Source organism: Monodelphis domestica, chromosome X, assembly GCF_027887165.1.
Source record: "Monodelphis domestica isolate mMonDom1 chromosome X, mMonDom1.pri, whole genome shotgun sequence".
Lineage (NCBI taxonomy): Eukaryota > Metazoa > Chordata > Mammalia > Didelphimorphia > Didelphidae > Monodelphis > Monodelphis domestica.
In genome coordinates this window covers 36,446,842-36,464,354 of record NC_077235.1, presented here as the reverse complement: position 1 = coordinate 36,464,354, position 17,513 = coordinate 36,446,842, and the positions used below count along the sequence as shown (strand labels likewise).

Here is a 17,513-nt window from a genome sequence, read left to right as displayed (position 1 = left end):
CCATCATAAGGAATGCAATCAAATACACTAGAGTCTCAGTGGAACACCCTCATGGAACTTGTCTCAGATACACCCAGTTATTGATGTTAAACTGCTCTTGGATTTGTTTTTATTCAACAAAAAGTGTCTTTAGCCATTTGAAAAACTCGTGAACAACAACAAAGATTTTAGCTGTGCTTGACAAAAGGAATGGAGATGATGTGCTGTGAGAATGAGACTCTTTTTTCCTTTCCCTAGGAGTGCAGAAGTAATGTCGCCATTGTCCCTGAGCCCTTCATCATCAAATGCTTTACCATCCTTGGGACCTATTGTCATTCCTCACCGAATCCACCACATGGCTGCTAGCCATGTCAACATCACTAACAATGTGCTTCGAGGTTATGAACACTGGGACATGGCAGACAGACTGACCAGAGAGAACAGAGGTGACTATTTGACTACTCTCTCCATAATGCAGTTCTTACATGAGGTGTGGCGGGAAAGAAGAGTATTACTTGGTGCTTTAGTATCTCACTGGTAATGGCTGCTCTCTCTGGTTTCCAAGGAGGAATGTGCCTCAAGGGCTGAGATATGTATTATCTTAATTGTTTTGATATGAGGGAACTTCACCTGGAGGTGGGGAGGGAAGCAGACCTAGCAGAACTTAACAGAGACACGTGTGCAAATAATGACTGCAGAGTCTCACTCCATTATGTTTGTTATAATAAAGCCTGAAACTGAGGAACAAGGGCAGGACGGAATGATTAGCAAATTAATTAAGGCTCTACAAAATGCTATGATTTTTTCTTATTTGAATTAAGGTGGCTCTGCTTTCAGGGTAGTCATTAGTGTCTTTCTACAATGAAAAGACATCTTGCATTTCAGAGCCAGGGACTTGGGTTCTCTCAATATTTTCATGTAGTGACAGAGGCAATGAAATATGAGAGAACTACCAATGTAACTACCCATCATCCTTCAGAAGAGAAGTGTAAAAGGGACCCTGAGCATGAGTTTTACTTCTATGATTGGGGACGGCAGGGTGGGCAAGTAGGGAGAAGCAATAGCCATCTTGAATGGGAGTTCCACATTTCATTTTTAAAAGCGATTTTGCTCCTAATTAAGGTATCATAGGCAAACATAAAAGCCCTTTCAACCAGAAATATAATGTCTGCATATGGAAACAGTCCTGATATCACTGTCTACTTTGGGCCTAATAGCTACAACCACTATTTGAGACTAGCTGGGCCTTTTCTTTAAAAGCCTTACCCTACATCTTATAATCAATAATATATATTGCTTCCAAGGCAGAAGAGTGGCAGGAGCTAGACAGTGGGGGTTAAGTGACTTGCCCAGGGTCACATAGATAGGAAGTGTATGAGGCCAGATTGGAACCTAGGACCTCCTGTCTCTAGTCCTGATTCTTAATCCACTGAGCCACCCAGCTGTCCCCTAGCAGGACCTTTTTAAGGAGCCCCTATTTTGTTTTCAAGTTCGTAGACAAGCAAAGTGGGTAACAGCAATTTGAAAGAACAAAAATCACTGTCTAAGAACCCCAAGAACACCTATCTCTTTTCATGGTATATACCTGGAAGCTGCCTGCATGCTTTGCTCACTTATCACAGGGCACTGGTTTCACAGAAACAGTGTAAAGAGAGGGAAGTTCAATCCGCAGGCATGTTCTGAGCTAAAGGGGCTAGGCTGAGCAGGGTGTCAGAGCGAGGAACTCTGTGCTGGGGATATAGATTGACTTTAGTGGCGAACAGCATTGGTCATGACAATGCAGGGCAAGTCTACCTTTAGGCATAGGTATACATACCATATGTAGGTACACAGATATGTTTGCTTTATTGTGTGATATGGTCAAGTTCTTGTATTGGTGCTTTATTGTTAAATGCCAATGCTATATGACTAGACTTTTTGGAAAAGATTTAGGAGCTGAATGTCACAGATATTCAGCTGTAAAGATTTATCTTGTTTGACTAAGAGTTTCCTTTGATTTGTGCATTTCTTTATCTCAGTAGAATTTTCCAAAACTCTGCTCAGTTAAGTCTCCTCTTATGCTATCTCATATGAACCTTCTATTGCATCCAAGGATTGTTGGTGGCATATTATGTTTATACAGTTCCCCCCTGTGAACAGACAAAATTCCTCGTATTGCTTTCATAAGTAGTATTAAAAATCCAGCTTACATTTAAACTTAAGGTCAGAAAATGACAATAAATACATGCATTCACTATTTCATCTTCTCAACAACCTTTGGAGAAAGGTGTTACTGATGCTATTAACATCACTATTTTACAGATTAGGAAACTGAGGTATAGTGAACTTAATGATTTAAGTAGGTTCACACAGCTAGTAAGTGTTTGAGGCAGGATTTGAATGCAGTCTTGCTGACTATAAAGCCAGCACTGTATCCACCAGGCCAGATTTTCTCAGGCACTATCAACTTCTCTAAATTGCCAGATCTAACAGGCACAGATAGTATCAAGAAGAGGACCAGGAAGTGTAAGAGTTAATAAAAGAGCACAAAAATAGTCAGGAACAAATGGATTAGGGGTTGGCCACTATCAACTTGAACCCATTCCCCCAAAGGAACTGCTGTTACACCAGAATCAACAAGTAGGCATCCATTTTCAGCCTTGAGATCATAGGAGATGAACCTTCTATTTCCCAAGGCAGTCCACTCTGCTATAATTGTTTCCAGATTTTTCCTGGCATTGTATCTAAATGTACCTATTTGCAACTTCAAAGTCATTGACCTTTCTTCTATCTATAAGTGCCCAATAAGGTTGAATCCTTCTTCTAAATGAAAGAGTGTCAAATACTTGAAGTCAGCTATCATGTTCCCTCTGAGTTCCTTCTTCGGTAGGATCACATTCCTTCCCCACCCCACACCCCTACACGCATGCTCCTTCCTATGGACCTATCATATGGTGGGTACTATGCTAATCACTGAGAGTAAGAAGACAAAAGGCACATAGTCCTTTCTCTTAGGTCTGTTCAACACTCACAGGATAATAGATATAGCAAGGGCTTAGAGGCAGAATTTAAATCCAGCTCTTCACTACAAAAACAGTGTTCTTCTGATAGGGGTAGACAGCATGTTTGTAGAGGTAGATGGATACATGTATGCATACACAGAGATGTTCTGAGAACTCAATTCAGAACTTCTCATTTCTCTGGCTGTACTACTGAGGTTCTTTATCTTTTCCACCATGCCCCCTTACCAAGCTCCTTAGGGGCAGGGACTGACTTTTTTGCATATTTGTATCTCCCGAGTTTGACACAGTGTCTGGCGTGTAGTGGGTCCTTACTATATTTTACTGACACACATGGAAAAGGCACCTAAGGTGATGAATTTATGAGTGGCTAGACCTAAGGTAGTATATTCAGAAAAATTATATATATATATATGTATGTATGTATGTATGTATGTATGTATGTATATAGGCACTTGGGATTAATTCTTGAGATACCTCAAAGAGGTAAGATTACCAAAGAACAGAAAAAGATTATAAATAATGCGTTGACCAAGAAAAGAGAAGAAACGAAAAGCAAAAGATAATAAGCAACCAGCCATCCATACACTTGCTTTCTTATCTCTTTAAAAATCCTTATGATTCGGAATGGTCAATACACTTACTTACAGCAACATTATGGAATGATCAAATGTGATAGACTTGGCTACTAATGGCAATACAAAGATCAGGTACAATTCTGAGGGACTTTGGAAAAAGACTGCTGTCCACCTCCAAAGAATGAACTGCTAGAGTGGGAATGCAGATGAAAATATAGGACTTTTCAATTCTTAGTTTGGGTTTATGTTTGGGGGTTTTGGTTCTATGAGATAATTTGCTTACAAAAATGAATAATATGGAAAGATGTTTTGCATAATACATGTATAACCCAGATCAAATTGCTTGCCAGCTCCAGAAGAGTGGGACAGGGGGAGAAGGGAGGGAGACATTTTGGATCATATAACTTTAGAAAACTTATGTGGAAATTTATTAAGATAAAAATCTTAAAGATTTAAAAATAAAAGCAAAAACATGAGATAGGACCGAGCAGGCAACTGCAGACAGATTGCTACAATTTCTTTGGGGTCACACAACTGACTGCTGTCTAAAGAACATCAAATCCAACTGTCTTTAATGTTTCTTCATTTCAAGAAAGCTTCTTAATAATAGCTAGAATTTATATAGCATTTTTCAAATATCTCATTTGATATAGATCCTATTATGACAATGTTACAGATGATGAGATGGAGGCAGACAGAGGTGAAGTGAATCACCTAAAGACACAGAACCCATAAATGTCTTAGGATGGATTTGAACTTGGGTCTTTCTGAATCCACTATAGCATTCTATTCACTGTACCACCTAGTTGCCTCTTTTTACTAGATTGATTCAAATGCAGCCTTTAAAGGCCCTCCTCAGATATAGTAGCCCATGAAAATGTCACAAGGATAGGTAGAGTAACCCATTGAGTATTGATATGAAACAAGATATTAATTAAGCAGGGAGCTAGACGTTTGCTAAAATGTGTTCTCTAGCATCGTGGGAGATGTTCTGTCCTGGGTTAAGACCCAACAAAGAGAAATAATGCTTTCTGAGAGTGAGGATTTCCAAATGTTTTGGATAGTTGACATTCTACTAATTGCATCAAGCCCTGTATTTGAAACAAAGGCTTATCTCTGTACCATCAGAACTGTGCCACAGCAACATGTGGCTCCTTCTCTGTTGTTAGAGTGAGATGGTGCTAATCTTGTCATTAGCACAGTTTGTCAAGGAGCCATTCAGTGTCTTGCTTGATGTTGAATCAAAATAGCTCTGGCCTTTAGCCAGTAGTGTTGAAAATGCTATTAGTCAGCTTATAATAAGCTCAAAGGGAAGAAAACCCAATTTGGCATCATCTGGTCCAATTCTTAGTCATTTATGCTCAAATACCCAGAAAGTCGTTTTTATACCACAGCCTTTTCAATCTGCCAGCAGTGAAGTACAGTCAGAGTATAGGTTTAGAGGATTTAGCGGTGGCAGGGAACTTAGGGCTGAAAGCTGAGATCCAGAACAGGGAAGGCAGTGCCTTGTGCAAGGCCATAGGGAACAGAGGAAGGAGGAAAACCCAGGCCTTCACCAAATGCAGTACTTGTCTTTGGATTGATGAGCATTGTCAGCTGGAAAAATAGTCCAAGGCTTCAGCTCCTTGATGGCCTTGGTGCAAGGAAAAGGCCTCTTGCCAGTATGAAGACCCCCAGATACCACTCTCTTCCAGATTAACTCCCTGATCCCCAAGACTGAGGCACCTGCTTCTTTGGCATTCCTGCCACCAGTAGACTTCCTACCTGACATCCCCTGCCTAATATAATGCAGGTTTCTAACTTCTCCTTAGTCTGATACCGCTGAAACAATCACACAGATTTTTGGTAAGTTTGTCAAGGATTTTTGAATACTGGCCACTTAGGAAAAAAGCATTTCAAATAAAAAAGTCCCAAAGGACAAATGATCAGAAATCTTGCAAAACCCTCTGCAAGGTGCTCTAAGTCCCCGCCATTCACTGAGATGGAAAAGTGGCTTGGCCTGCATCATTCAGCAAGCAATCAAGCATTTATTAAATACCCACAGTGTGGGGATGGGGGTGGGAGGAGTCTGCCAGACAAGAGAGGAAAATCAAACTAATCCCTTCTTGCCAGGATCTGCCTTTCCACTTTAGTTACAGTCACTATTCATAGCTTTCTGCCTTTCACTTTCTACATAGAGCCTATCTTCCCTTTCCTTCTCTTCCCAAGTAAAAGGGTTCCATTTCAACTTTCTTCACTTAAATGAATAACTTCTATCCCCTAAAGAACAGCCCTGCTCTCCCCTTGAACTCACTGGCCTGAAACACTGCTTATCATACATTTGTTATACTCACTTTGCCTTTCCTTTTATCCATTGATAATATGAGTGCGCACCGTGACTCATCTCTTGGGAGGCAGCCAGACCCAGGGCATCTTTGCTGCTTCTTTTATCCCCACGGCTGTAACTCATTCAATTCCTCCCATACCCTGGGATAGGACTATTCCACCATAGGTCCTTCCACTCACACATGCACACATCATTCCCTTTTCAGCCTATCTACAATGGTCCAAGGAAGCTAGGTAGCATAGTGAGTGAAGGCCTGGATTTAAGTCTAGAAGTTCTGAGTTTGCATCCTGACTAAGATACTTGCCAGCTATGTGAGCTTGACAGAGATAAGAATTTATAAAGCACCTACTATGTGCTAAACACTTTACAAATATTACCTCATTTAATTTAGGCAAGGAATTTTTTTAGCCTCAGTTACCTCATCTATAAAATAATAAAATATAAACCCCTTCATAGGGTTGATGAGAGGAACCAATGAGATAACATAAAATGCTTTGTAAACCCCCTACTAAACTAAACTACTAAGCTATTGCTACTGTGGGGACAGAGAGGTGGCACGGTGGATAGATAGAACCCTGAGCCTAGACTTAAGAAGATTCCTCTTCCTGAGTTCAAATCTGGCCTCAGATACTTACTAGCTGTGTGAATCTAGGCAAGTCACTTAACCCTGTTTGCCTCAGTTTCCTCATCTGTAAAATGATCTGGAGAAGGAAATGGCAAACCCTTCAGTATCTTAGCCAAGAAAACCCCAAATGGGGTCATAAAGAGTCAGAAACAAGTGAACAACAACTATTATTACATAGGTTTACAGCCCAGCATTCAGAGGCTTTCAGTTGCCTTCTCTGTAGAATACAGAGGTGTTGGACTAGATGCCAGGACCTGTCCAAACCTGAAATCCTGTAACCTCAGAAACTTGAACCTCAAGGAATTCAGCCCATATATACCAAAATTTTCATAGCTGTACTTTTTTTTGCCTTTATAGCTATATTTATTTATTTATTTTTAAATTTTATTTAGTCAATTTAGAACATTATTCCTTGGTTACAAGAATCATATTCTTTCCCTCCCTCCCCAATCAAAGGGCACCCCTTCATTTTCCAATTTTTTGCCACCACAAAGAGCACAATAGCTGTACTTTTATAGTAGCAGAGAATCAAAAACAAGTAAAAACCCATTCATCTGAGAATGGCGACAGAAAAATTATGGGAGATGAATATAATAGAATAGCACTATGTTATATAAGAAACAGTGAGTGTAGAGAATTCAGAGAAGCATGGGGAGATTTACATGAACCAGTGCAGAATAAAGTAAGCAGGACCAGGAAAACAATATGCACAATTTAAGGCAATAATGTAAATGGAAACAATTGCCACTGCCCCCCCCCCAAAAAACATACCTGAAAAACATGTTACTAGAATAACCAAGATCGACCCTAAAGAATGAATGAGAAAACAAACCTCTCTCCCTTCTTTGAAAAAGCACAACAATTGGGGACTTTCTTGGTCTAGAGCAGCATTGGCAAATGTTTTCAAGATTGTATGCCCAAACTGCAACTTCAAGCTGCCTATGAGCCCCCTACATTACTCCAGAGAGCAGAGGGAGGAAGGGCTTGCTTTGGGCAGCTGGATAGGGGGCGGAGCATGCAAAAAATGTCCTCAGGCACTGTAGAGAAGGGCAATGTATGCAGCCCTGGCACCTGTGCCACAACCTCACCAATACAGGTCTAGAGTTAGTGTTTTTTGAAGTGCTTTTCCTCACCCTATGTTTTATTCCATATTACAAGACATGGTTTGTTAGGTAGGAGAGAAGATATATTTGAAAATGTAGGTCATCTAAAAACAAAAGATATCAATATAATTGAAAATAATGAAAGAAATGTTTGATATCTCATGAACAAAGTAAGGAGCCATGTAATTGACTTTTTCACTCTTTCAGCTTTAAGTGGTAGAGTTGGGGAGATAAGGAGGTTTTCATGTAGACCTGGCTTAGCACTCCACAGAAAATTTGCCCAATGTCATTGAAAAATCTTGACTGACCTGTATTCTTGTTTCCAGAATTCTTTGCAGATCTCGATTCACTGATGGGGCCTTTGACTCAACACAGCACAATGACGAACCTGGTTCGATATATCCGCCAAGGACTCTACTGGCTTCGCCTAGAAGCCCATCTGTCCTAATTAAGTTGAACCATCATCAACATCATCCCATGGTTCTACCTCTTCCAACGCACTGACGATCACTGGTGGAACTCCACTTATTTGGGAAACATTTTTTGCTTTGTGTGTTCATTTTCATGCCTCTTTTGATATCTGTGGGAATAAGGAATCATTCAATGTAAGTGGACACTACATCTCCCAAGTAGTATATGTTAAGTCTATCTAGCTATTCTGGGTAATTCCTACTACAGCATTCCAACTGTGTACCCCTCCTATACTTTACAGAACACTCCATTCCCTGCAGTCATGTTTCATGTCCACACTGACTAAAACTAAAAAAAAGGAAAGAGAGCACTTTTTGAAGATGACGGATTCCTGAGAAATAAAGCATAAATGTTTTCCCTATGTATAAGATAATTTAGACACAGAGAACCTGCAGAGATTAAAATTTTATAAATCATATAGCTGTCCCCCAAATCTATACTCATATGAGCCAGAAAAAAAATAGCCTTTTACTGCTTCATTATTGGTCAGGATTCATTCCTGAGGGTTTGTGCTCTCCATTGATCTTCAGTGACAATTTTCATTTTGAAACTTCCTGGGGAGATGTCCCAATAATATCTAAGTACCAATAGTGATAGAAGACAAAGCAACACAGCAGTGCCACTCTAAAAATACTAGCCATTAAGCTATTAGAGGGTTTGCTTGGTTGTCCTTTGTTTTCACCAGCTGTCCTAATTCTCTGCTGTCAGGTAGTAAAGAACAAAAAAGGATAGGAGAGAGTGATGGCATTTGTTTTGAGTGGTTTGGGCAGTCTACTGGCTTGTTCCCTTTCCATTCTGGGACTTCACACAGTTTTAGTCTTTCCCTAGACTTCACTTGGAGAAGGGCTCTCTTTGGCAGTAGAGATTGATTAAAATATATAAATATATATATATATATATATATGTATATGTGTGTATGTGTAAGTGTGTGTGTATATATATATATATATAATTATATACATATGCCTCAATGGGAGGTACAAAATCTAATGCTACATTATAGACATGACTACTGCAGATGAGAGTCATCTGGAGGGCCCTTGAACCAGTCATTAACCCTGATAATGCCTGCTTTAGAGCCATTCCTCATACTCTGTTGGCAGGTTGGCACTTTTTCATAAAATTGACAAAAATACCAAGTTTCCACTACCTAGAAGTAATACTATACTGTTTAATGACCTATAGTATTTGGCCCTCTCAGCCCCCCAAAGTTCCCATTGTCATGTGGGTATTTTTCCTGATTAGTCAGTCAATTAGGGTTGATTCCATGCAAGTCTACACCATTATGAACCAATTCAGAGGCAATCCCAAAGAAAATTACCAATGATCTAAATATTTGTGCACCCATTTTGTTTTTTGCTTTGAAGGGAAAACCAAACATATCACACAATTTGGCCACATTTCTCCATTAGTTACGACTAACCACCCACACCTTTTACCATGCTTAAAATTGAATTTATGTCCAAAAATACTGCAGTGGAAAATTAATACTGTCTGTCTCACCACACACCTATAAAATATCATCCAAACATTAGCTAATCATAACTATCTCCTAATATAAAACCCAGAATATTCTTTAATCTGCTGTTCAGATCACAGTTACAGATTACAACTGCTGTTGAGTTACAGCCAGATAAAAATGTGATTTTCAATCTGATCTTGTATATTGGGGATGAGAATTTAAGGAAGGCATATTCATAATGGTATTCTTCTAGAGGCAGGGAGGGACACACAGGCCTCTGAATTGTAAGAAAACCGGCCTGGTGGTCTTGCTAGGATTCAGGTCCTAATCCATCAGCTCTGTGCTCAGCAAGGCCATTGTCTAGACTTTTATATTCAACACAGACAACTATAATCCGACATTACTGTGGACTACTGAATAGAGACTTCTCAAAATTCAATCTCCACAAACACCATATCAGAGTACCAGGGGCAGTTTCCCAAGGAAACTTAAGTGTTAGTTTTCCCTGGTCACTTGTAGAAGAATGATTCATCTCTGATTTCCGGATATTTTCATCTCTCCTTGACATACGACAGGTAGGAGACAAAGAAATCTCCCACCTGATTTTGCCACCTCCGGTGGCTAAATTTAAAGGCTCTGCCAATGGCAGTGGCAGTGGCAGCGGCAGCGACAATATCCTAAAGTCTGACAGACGAGTTGAGGCTTAGCAGCCAACTCATACTTGACCAGTCCTATTTCAAAAACAGCTTAGTGAATAGTTCAACATGGAGAGCAAACCACTCTCTTATCCAGAGGGGATGATGCTTTTGGTTTCTCTATTAAGGATTCGTACTGGTTTATCATTTGCAATGTGGTAACTGGAGTTGTCTGTAATGTGTCTTAGTTATGGAGACATTCTAGGGTTGGCCATGTTGATGTGTTAAGTACAGCTTAAATGCTCAGATGAGAATAGAGCCCAAGGCCTTTAAGGTGATGGTGGAGAGAAGCCAGATGTCTCTCCTTAGACATGTTTTCCTGTCACTTGTCTAAGAGCAAGGGAATGGTTCTAGAGTAACGCCATGGAATTGACTTCAGCTGGAAGGCATATTTAGGAAAGCCAAGTACTTTGTAAGCTCCATCAGCGCTAATACAGAGAAACCACAATCCTCTTCTCTATGAGTACCACCCAGGCACAGTCCAATACCCTCTTTGGTAATCCAAAATGCCAAAAGTGGCAGTGTAAAAAGTTTCTGTATGGCTGTAGACTTGGATTTTTTTTTTGGATACTGTTAATTAGCTACAAAATTCATTAGTGACATTGTCATTTTACTGTCTTGGTGTGGTAGGTAGGATTATTTTGAAAATCATTTACTAATGCAATGCTAAGGATAGAATTTCACCATTAAGTATGTTGTTAGCCAGCTTGTAGACAGACTGTTAATCACCAAACCATTTGATTGAGAAAACCAGGGTCTTTTTTTCTGATTGGATGACACCATTGCAATGGTAGATTGGTTGTTGCTAGTGGGAAATGATTCAAGCTGGAGGTCCCCTTTTTCCATCAGAATAAAATGATGTACACCCTCCATTCGTAAGAAAGTGGCTAAATTAGAGCTTTTAGTGAAATTGTGTTTTGATCATACTTAGGGACATTCTATCAAGGAACCATATTTCATTCACACTATCTTAACTGCTTTGAAAAGATTTTTGATCATCTTTCCTGCCACGAATTCCTTATGTTTTATTAAAATTCCCCTTCTGGAGATGGTGTTGGAGAGCAATTTTTAAAATCATGAATGGAGTTCCCAGGGACTAGTTACCAAATAACCCACTTCTTAACAGACACAGGGACTCTATGACCTTAAATCAGTTGTTTGCCCCTCTCTGGGTTGGGTCCTTTTCATCATCTCTGAAACAACAAAGGGAGTTGGATCCGGATTGTTCTTATCTAGGGCCCTTCCCACATCTGTGTTTCTGGGTGAAGGAGCTGGACAAGATAGCCATTCATCTCTAGCATTTGATGACCCTCTGTTTCAAACAGTGGGTTGTTTCCATTTATATATCTATACATACACACAAAACAACCTTTTACATTTAATTATAACAAAGTTAAACCAGTTGCTTGATGGAAGGCAGCTCAAACAACTGGCTGAATGATAGATTTTTTTTTTCTTTTTGCACTTCAACTGATACTACCTTAACACAGCCTTATTTACATACTTAATATCAATTCATTTTCATTGGGATTAGCAATAGAAATAGCATCTTCATATTTGACATCCATTAACAGGTAGGTGAATAGATTAGCTAGTGTCAGATAGTAGTTATTTTAGGGTAAAGAAAGAGAGCTGTCCACTTCCTTTTCCGTTTTCCACCTCATAAACATGGAGGCCCTCTTAAAATACCATCACGTTTTTCTCAGTAATCAGATAAGTAACCGAAGATTGCATTTTATGTATATGAGGGGAATGGGGTGGGGGGAACCCTTCTGAGCCAGATTGCAGTTGGGGGGAAAGGGGGATAACCCTTCTGAGCCAGATTGGGGGGAGGGGGGAGGCGGGGTATCTTTCTGAGCCAGATTGCAGTTGTAGGGATGGGCAGGGGTGGGGGGAACCTTTGTGAGCCAGACTGCAGTATTTGCCCCGTTTGGATCCTGACAGGCAGGGATAATTGAAACCTATATGAGGCCCATGTAAAGTCAGGAGATGCTGAACTGCATTTTCAGAATCATTATAAGCAATCATTCTTGTAAGATATTAGAGCTTTCCATTTTATCATCTGTGAAGTGTAGAAAAGCAACGTTTGATAAAATTCATTTAAGATGCCCAATGCCCATTGGCTATTGAGTAGTACTCCTTACTTTACCCCAAGCCTTGGTAGAAGAGTTGGCCTTTGAATTTTTTCCTTGACCTTAAGATGGGAGCTGGAAGATCAGAGAAAGGGTGGTATAATCAGGAAGCCTTTAAAAACCCCCAGCCCTCCCTAAAAGATGGCAGAAAGGAGAACAGTGTGACCCCTTACCAAAAGTGGCAAATGAAAGTTTTCAACCTGGGAGGAGCCCTTTCATAGAGATCCCATTTCTCGTCATCTGCCAGGCCTTGTATTCTTTCCTCAACAATTTATGTTTAAGTTGGAGTGGGTAGGGTGGAAGGGGGGAACAGAGTCCCCAGACTTGGTGCCTTAATAAGAATCTTAGATGCTCCCTACCTATTTGATTCGTGATTAAATTATACCACTGGACTGATGGAGAGGAGGAATTCCAGCAAGGAAATACACCATCCACCAGCCAGATTCCATCACCTCTTTCAGAAATCAGTCAACTGGATTTCCTTCTGTATGCCAGGGACTTACCAGGGAGGCAAGTTTCCATCAGGTAGCCACCTAAGAAACCCTGGAACAAATTGAGCTTGATTTTATTCTTCCTATTCTCCCACCCTGGTAGATAATTTTTTCATTCCAAACAATGCTCCCAAACCCAATCAGCAAGGCCAGTGACTGTCCCACAAGTGCAGACAGAACATTATCCATACAATAAGACTGGTTTTAGAGGGTCATAGACCAACAGAAATTGTTGGGGTTTTTTTTTATTTTATAGTCTACTCACTTTTTCCTATCTTTTCATAAGTACAGAAGTATTTTTGATCTGGTTTAGTGAGGTGGGTGAAACACAGACATCTGAGCCCTAGGAAGAAAGATAGTAAGATAAAGATAGTAAGAAAGAAGATAGAAGAAAGCCTCCTTTAGCAGACCAAATAATCTGAGTTACAGAAACTCAAACTGCAGTTCCTGCTTCTAGACTAAGTAGTGGTAATGAGCTCTAGAGTCAGATCGGTCAGAATCCCAACAGGGTCAATGGGGATATGGGTGGGTGGTATTTGTTGTTTTGCTTTTTTGTTGAGTTTATTTTAATGTCCAGAGTATCCTTCCTAATTAGACATAATAGTATAAGCTAATATTTATTGTGTTTTTTTATGAACATGAAACTTAGTACTTATCACCCCAAACCCCTTTCTTCTTCAATTATGCTTTTATTCTACTGACTTAGAAATTTAATTTCTGTATTCAAATTCCCAAAATTAAGACATATACACTGGCTAGCCTACATCTCAATTCAAGTCCTAAGCTTTCCTATATTAATTACATCATATTCAGAACCTGTCATGTGAAATAATTTGTTCTTCTAGATGACATCGAAAGAGCAAACTTTTGACATTTTTAAACATTGATCCAGAATGATCTCTTCCTCATTCTGACCTCTCATTCAGTCAGTTTTCCAAAACATACGGAAATAACTGTGATGTGTAAGACAACATATGCTAGCTAAGTTCTCTGCCTCCTAGGAGCTTACTATCAGTCATTAATTCTGGAGATAGTATGAAACCAAAACATTGGGTTCCTCCATTTCCCAAGGATTCTTCTCCAGCTCTTTTTCTTAATGGAATATTTCAGTGCCTGGATTTAGGTTGTTGGCTTAATATCTTGCAGATTAAATCAGTCCCTCAGCAGTAGATGGATTGGCTTGCATAGACATAGCAAGCTAGAAATGGACAGGGTCATCGAGTCCATCTTCTGAATTTCAAAGCAAGACAATATCAAAACAAGAGTCTTTAATCTTGCTTTTCACCTATAAATCTTACAAGTGCAATTCTTCGTAAAGATCCAAACCGTGTAGTCTTTTTTTTTTTATTAAGCTCATTCCCTCCCCAGAAAATTCTGTCCCGCCGGATATTTCCAAAACAGAAATCTTTCAACTCAAATCCTTCACATTTCTTGGATTCTGCATTTGCTGCTTTTATTCTTGACACTCTTCTTTGGATTAGCGCTTTTAAAAACCGTTTGATTTAACATCCTCCTCAGATGATATGAATATGTCACAAGTGAACTTGGCAGAGATACCACAAAGGGAAATGGTTCCTGGGATCAAAGGGTACATAAACCCCTTCACTTGGCCAATATCAGCTGTTTAGTGACATTTCCCCAGTGTCTGAGGATAGATCTCGGAAGAACTATTGCTTTCTTTTTCTTTTTGGACCAATGCCTAGGTAAATGTGAGTTTATGGGTTGTATTTGTTCCTGCTTCTAAGGATAACAGGCAGATGAGAAGTAGATGTGTCCTGATTTCAAACTTGCCAGTCACAACTCCCTAAGAATCTCACCATGTTATCACAACATAAATGCAACTTCATTGCATTCATTTGTCCCATTTTAGAGCTCTGTGGCAACTGGGTTTTACCGTTGTGACTTTATTTTGGAGTGAGTGACATGGCTGCTGATTGAGAAAGCAGGATTTATCGATGAGTTTGAGTTGGACATCCAGCAGTAGGCAATTTCTCGAGATAATTCTTGTAACCAACCAAACTCTGAATGGTAACATTCTGTACAGGAAATCTGCTGTTTTGTTGTCGCTGTTGCTGCTATTGTTGTTGTTATTGTTGTTTTTGCTTGTTGGGTAGAGGAGTATTTTAGTGGTAAAAAATTTTCAGCTCCTAATTCCTTTGTAAAAGGATGTCTGTCATCTAGGGTATTTGGTAAAGCTATGTGAGGCTGGCTGCTGCCTATCAGTAAAATGTAGATAGACACTGATCAAGTTCCAGCATTCCCTTCCACGCGTACAGATTCACGATCAGAGGGAAGGATAGTTAGAAATTGTTTTGGACTGTATGTTTTTATAATAGACTTTCTGCGCTAATGCTGTTCTAAAAACTCTACTACAAGCTATTTCCTCATAACAGAGACATTTGATTCAGAATCAGATAAGCCCCGGAGATTTAGGGGCGCACTCTCTCTCTCTCTCTCTCTCTCTTGCCTGGCTTCTCAGAGCATGGATGTTGAATTTGTAACTGGGAGGCACACGGTAGCTTCTCTCTTATACTTGGAGCATTTGCTAATGTCAGCACTAGTCCATGTGTAAGGAGCAGAAGGCTAATTTCATTGTGCTGTAATGATGACAGGGCGCTGTCACCATTCTCTTGTTCTCACTTCTTAGCACGAATTTAGTTTGGGGGACCAGGCATTTTTCAGATGATTAAGTGTCACTGAAAGTATGCATTCAGCTCCAGGGATGCACGTGCAAAGGGATCTTTCATCATCCCTATGAGGTGAGGACACTCACAAACAAACATGATCCTGGGGAACCAATTGCTCCCATGCTATATCAAACAACAGCTTGTGTTTGGCTTACTATTTCTATGCTATTGTTGGGCTGGATGTGTTGCTTTAATAGAACTTTATCTTTCCCTAAACCCATTTCTCAGAAGGCTATGGACATATCACCACGAAAGGGCCAAAACTAGAAATGGAAGGGATTTTCCCTTGGGTACTCTTTGGCTTGGTAGCGCACTTCTTTCTGTCCCCTGGGGATGGCACTGACCTTTGTTGGAGAAGTGTCATTACTCCATACAAAGTTTCCAGGAGAAGAGAGAGAACTAGAATGCAGGGGACATAATTAGAGAATGCCAAGGGAACCCAGACTGTGGAAAAGTGTCTCATTTGATGTCGTGATGTTGGAACTGGAATTGACCAGTATCCACTATACCATCTCTAATCTATATCCTGAATGTTGTATGTCGCCTGGCCTGGTTACTCAAAACAAAGCCTCATGAAGTCTCAAAGGTCCTCAGACCAAAGTAAGATCCATTTCCACAATGATGTCACCCCGGGTAACCATTCAAATTAGAGGATCATTTCATAAGTTCCCTTTGAGCTTGAAATCTCATTTCATCTAAAGCCAATTTGCCTTCTGTTTTGTGCAGCTCTCCTTACAGCAATCCACGAGGTGTCTTTGTTCTTACCAAGCATGTGATACTTGTCAAATTTTCAGTAAGTTGCGCCATTTTGTACAGGCCAGGGTAACTGTTATAATGCCAAGCAATGACTACAGTGTTGTATAGTTATGCCGGTTGGATTTCTTTTGTTTCCTATGGGTAGAATTGTTCGTGTTCTGCTTGGTTTGGGTCTTCTTTTCAGCTTTGTGTTTCCAATGTGTTGCCCAGTTACACATTTTGTTTCCATTTGGTTCTGAATACAGTAATATTCTGTGTAAAAACATTTTCAATGTAGTTTTGTGATTTTTCCACACAGCGTCTGTATAAATCACATTGGCTATAACTAGTGCATTGGTTTCTCTCCTAGAGGGATTAATTATAGTTCCAAGTGCATTAGGTTATTTAAAAAAAGTTAAATAAAATTTCTATTAAAGTTTAACTTGCATTATACCTGTAACTTACTCTCTTTCAGATCTCTCCTTGACAGAGGAACCAACCCACATTCTCCTTGCATAGGCTGTGTCATTTCAAATTGTAATGCCCCCCACCAACACACAGCTCATATCTTTCTTTGAAACACATATGTCAGACCCAGATCCCTTCTCTTCCCACAGTGACAGCAATGCTCTGGGTCCCTACCAAACAAGCCCAGACCAGGATGGGGAAAGGAAAGAAAGGGAGCATTCTAACCTTAAATTCCTACCCTATCCATTTTCTACACACTAAGACCTCCTCTGATACTAACTAGGGTACACAATATTTTATTTTGTTCCCCTCTTGCCCCTTCTTGCCACCTACTTCCTCCTCCTTGCCCATACGAGGTAAAGGAAAGACCATTTGGATTGGAGGAAAGCTCTAGGTCCCCTCACCTTCAATCCTTGGCAGAGAGTCCCCACCCTTTGCACCACCCCATGCTTAGAACATGCCACATCCACAGTCAACATGAAGAAGGGGAGATGAGTGCCCAGGGTAGTATGTGCATTCAGAGAAGGATACTGGTATTACAGAAGAGAGACAAGTGACTAGAAAAGAATGGCATAACCACACACACACACACACACACACACACACACACACACACACACACACACACACACAGAGGCCAGGTTAACTATTACGATGTCAAGCAATGCCTACAGTGTTATGCCATTATACCATTTGGGTTTCCCTCTAAATCCCTTCCCTCCGCCACAAATCAACCCCTTATAACCTGGCTTATGAACTTAA

The 17,513-nt window shown here is 40.1% G+C and overlaps 1 protein-coding gene across 7 annotated transcripts in view; it reads left to right on the top strand.

The window, feature by feature from the left end:
• Positions 1-16,725, top strand: part of AFF2 (ALF transcription elongation factor 2) — a 528,832-nt gene extending 512,107 nt beyond the window's left edge. For all 7 annotated transcript variants that reach the window (XM_056809873.1, XM_007507264.3, XM_056809876.1 and 4 more), the window contains 2 exons: positions 238-425; positions 7,937-16,725. In XM_056809873.1, the coding sequence (XP_056665851.1) occupies positions 238-425; positions 7,937-8,058 (310 nt within the window). In that variant the 3' untranslated portion in view covers positions 8,059-16,725. The remainder of the gene's footprint in view (positions 1-237; positions 426-7,936) is intronic.
• The last annotated feature ends 788 nt before the right edge of the window (positions 16,726-17,513 follow it).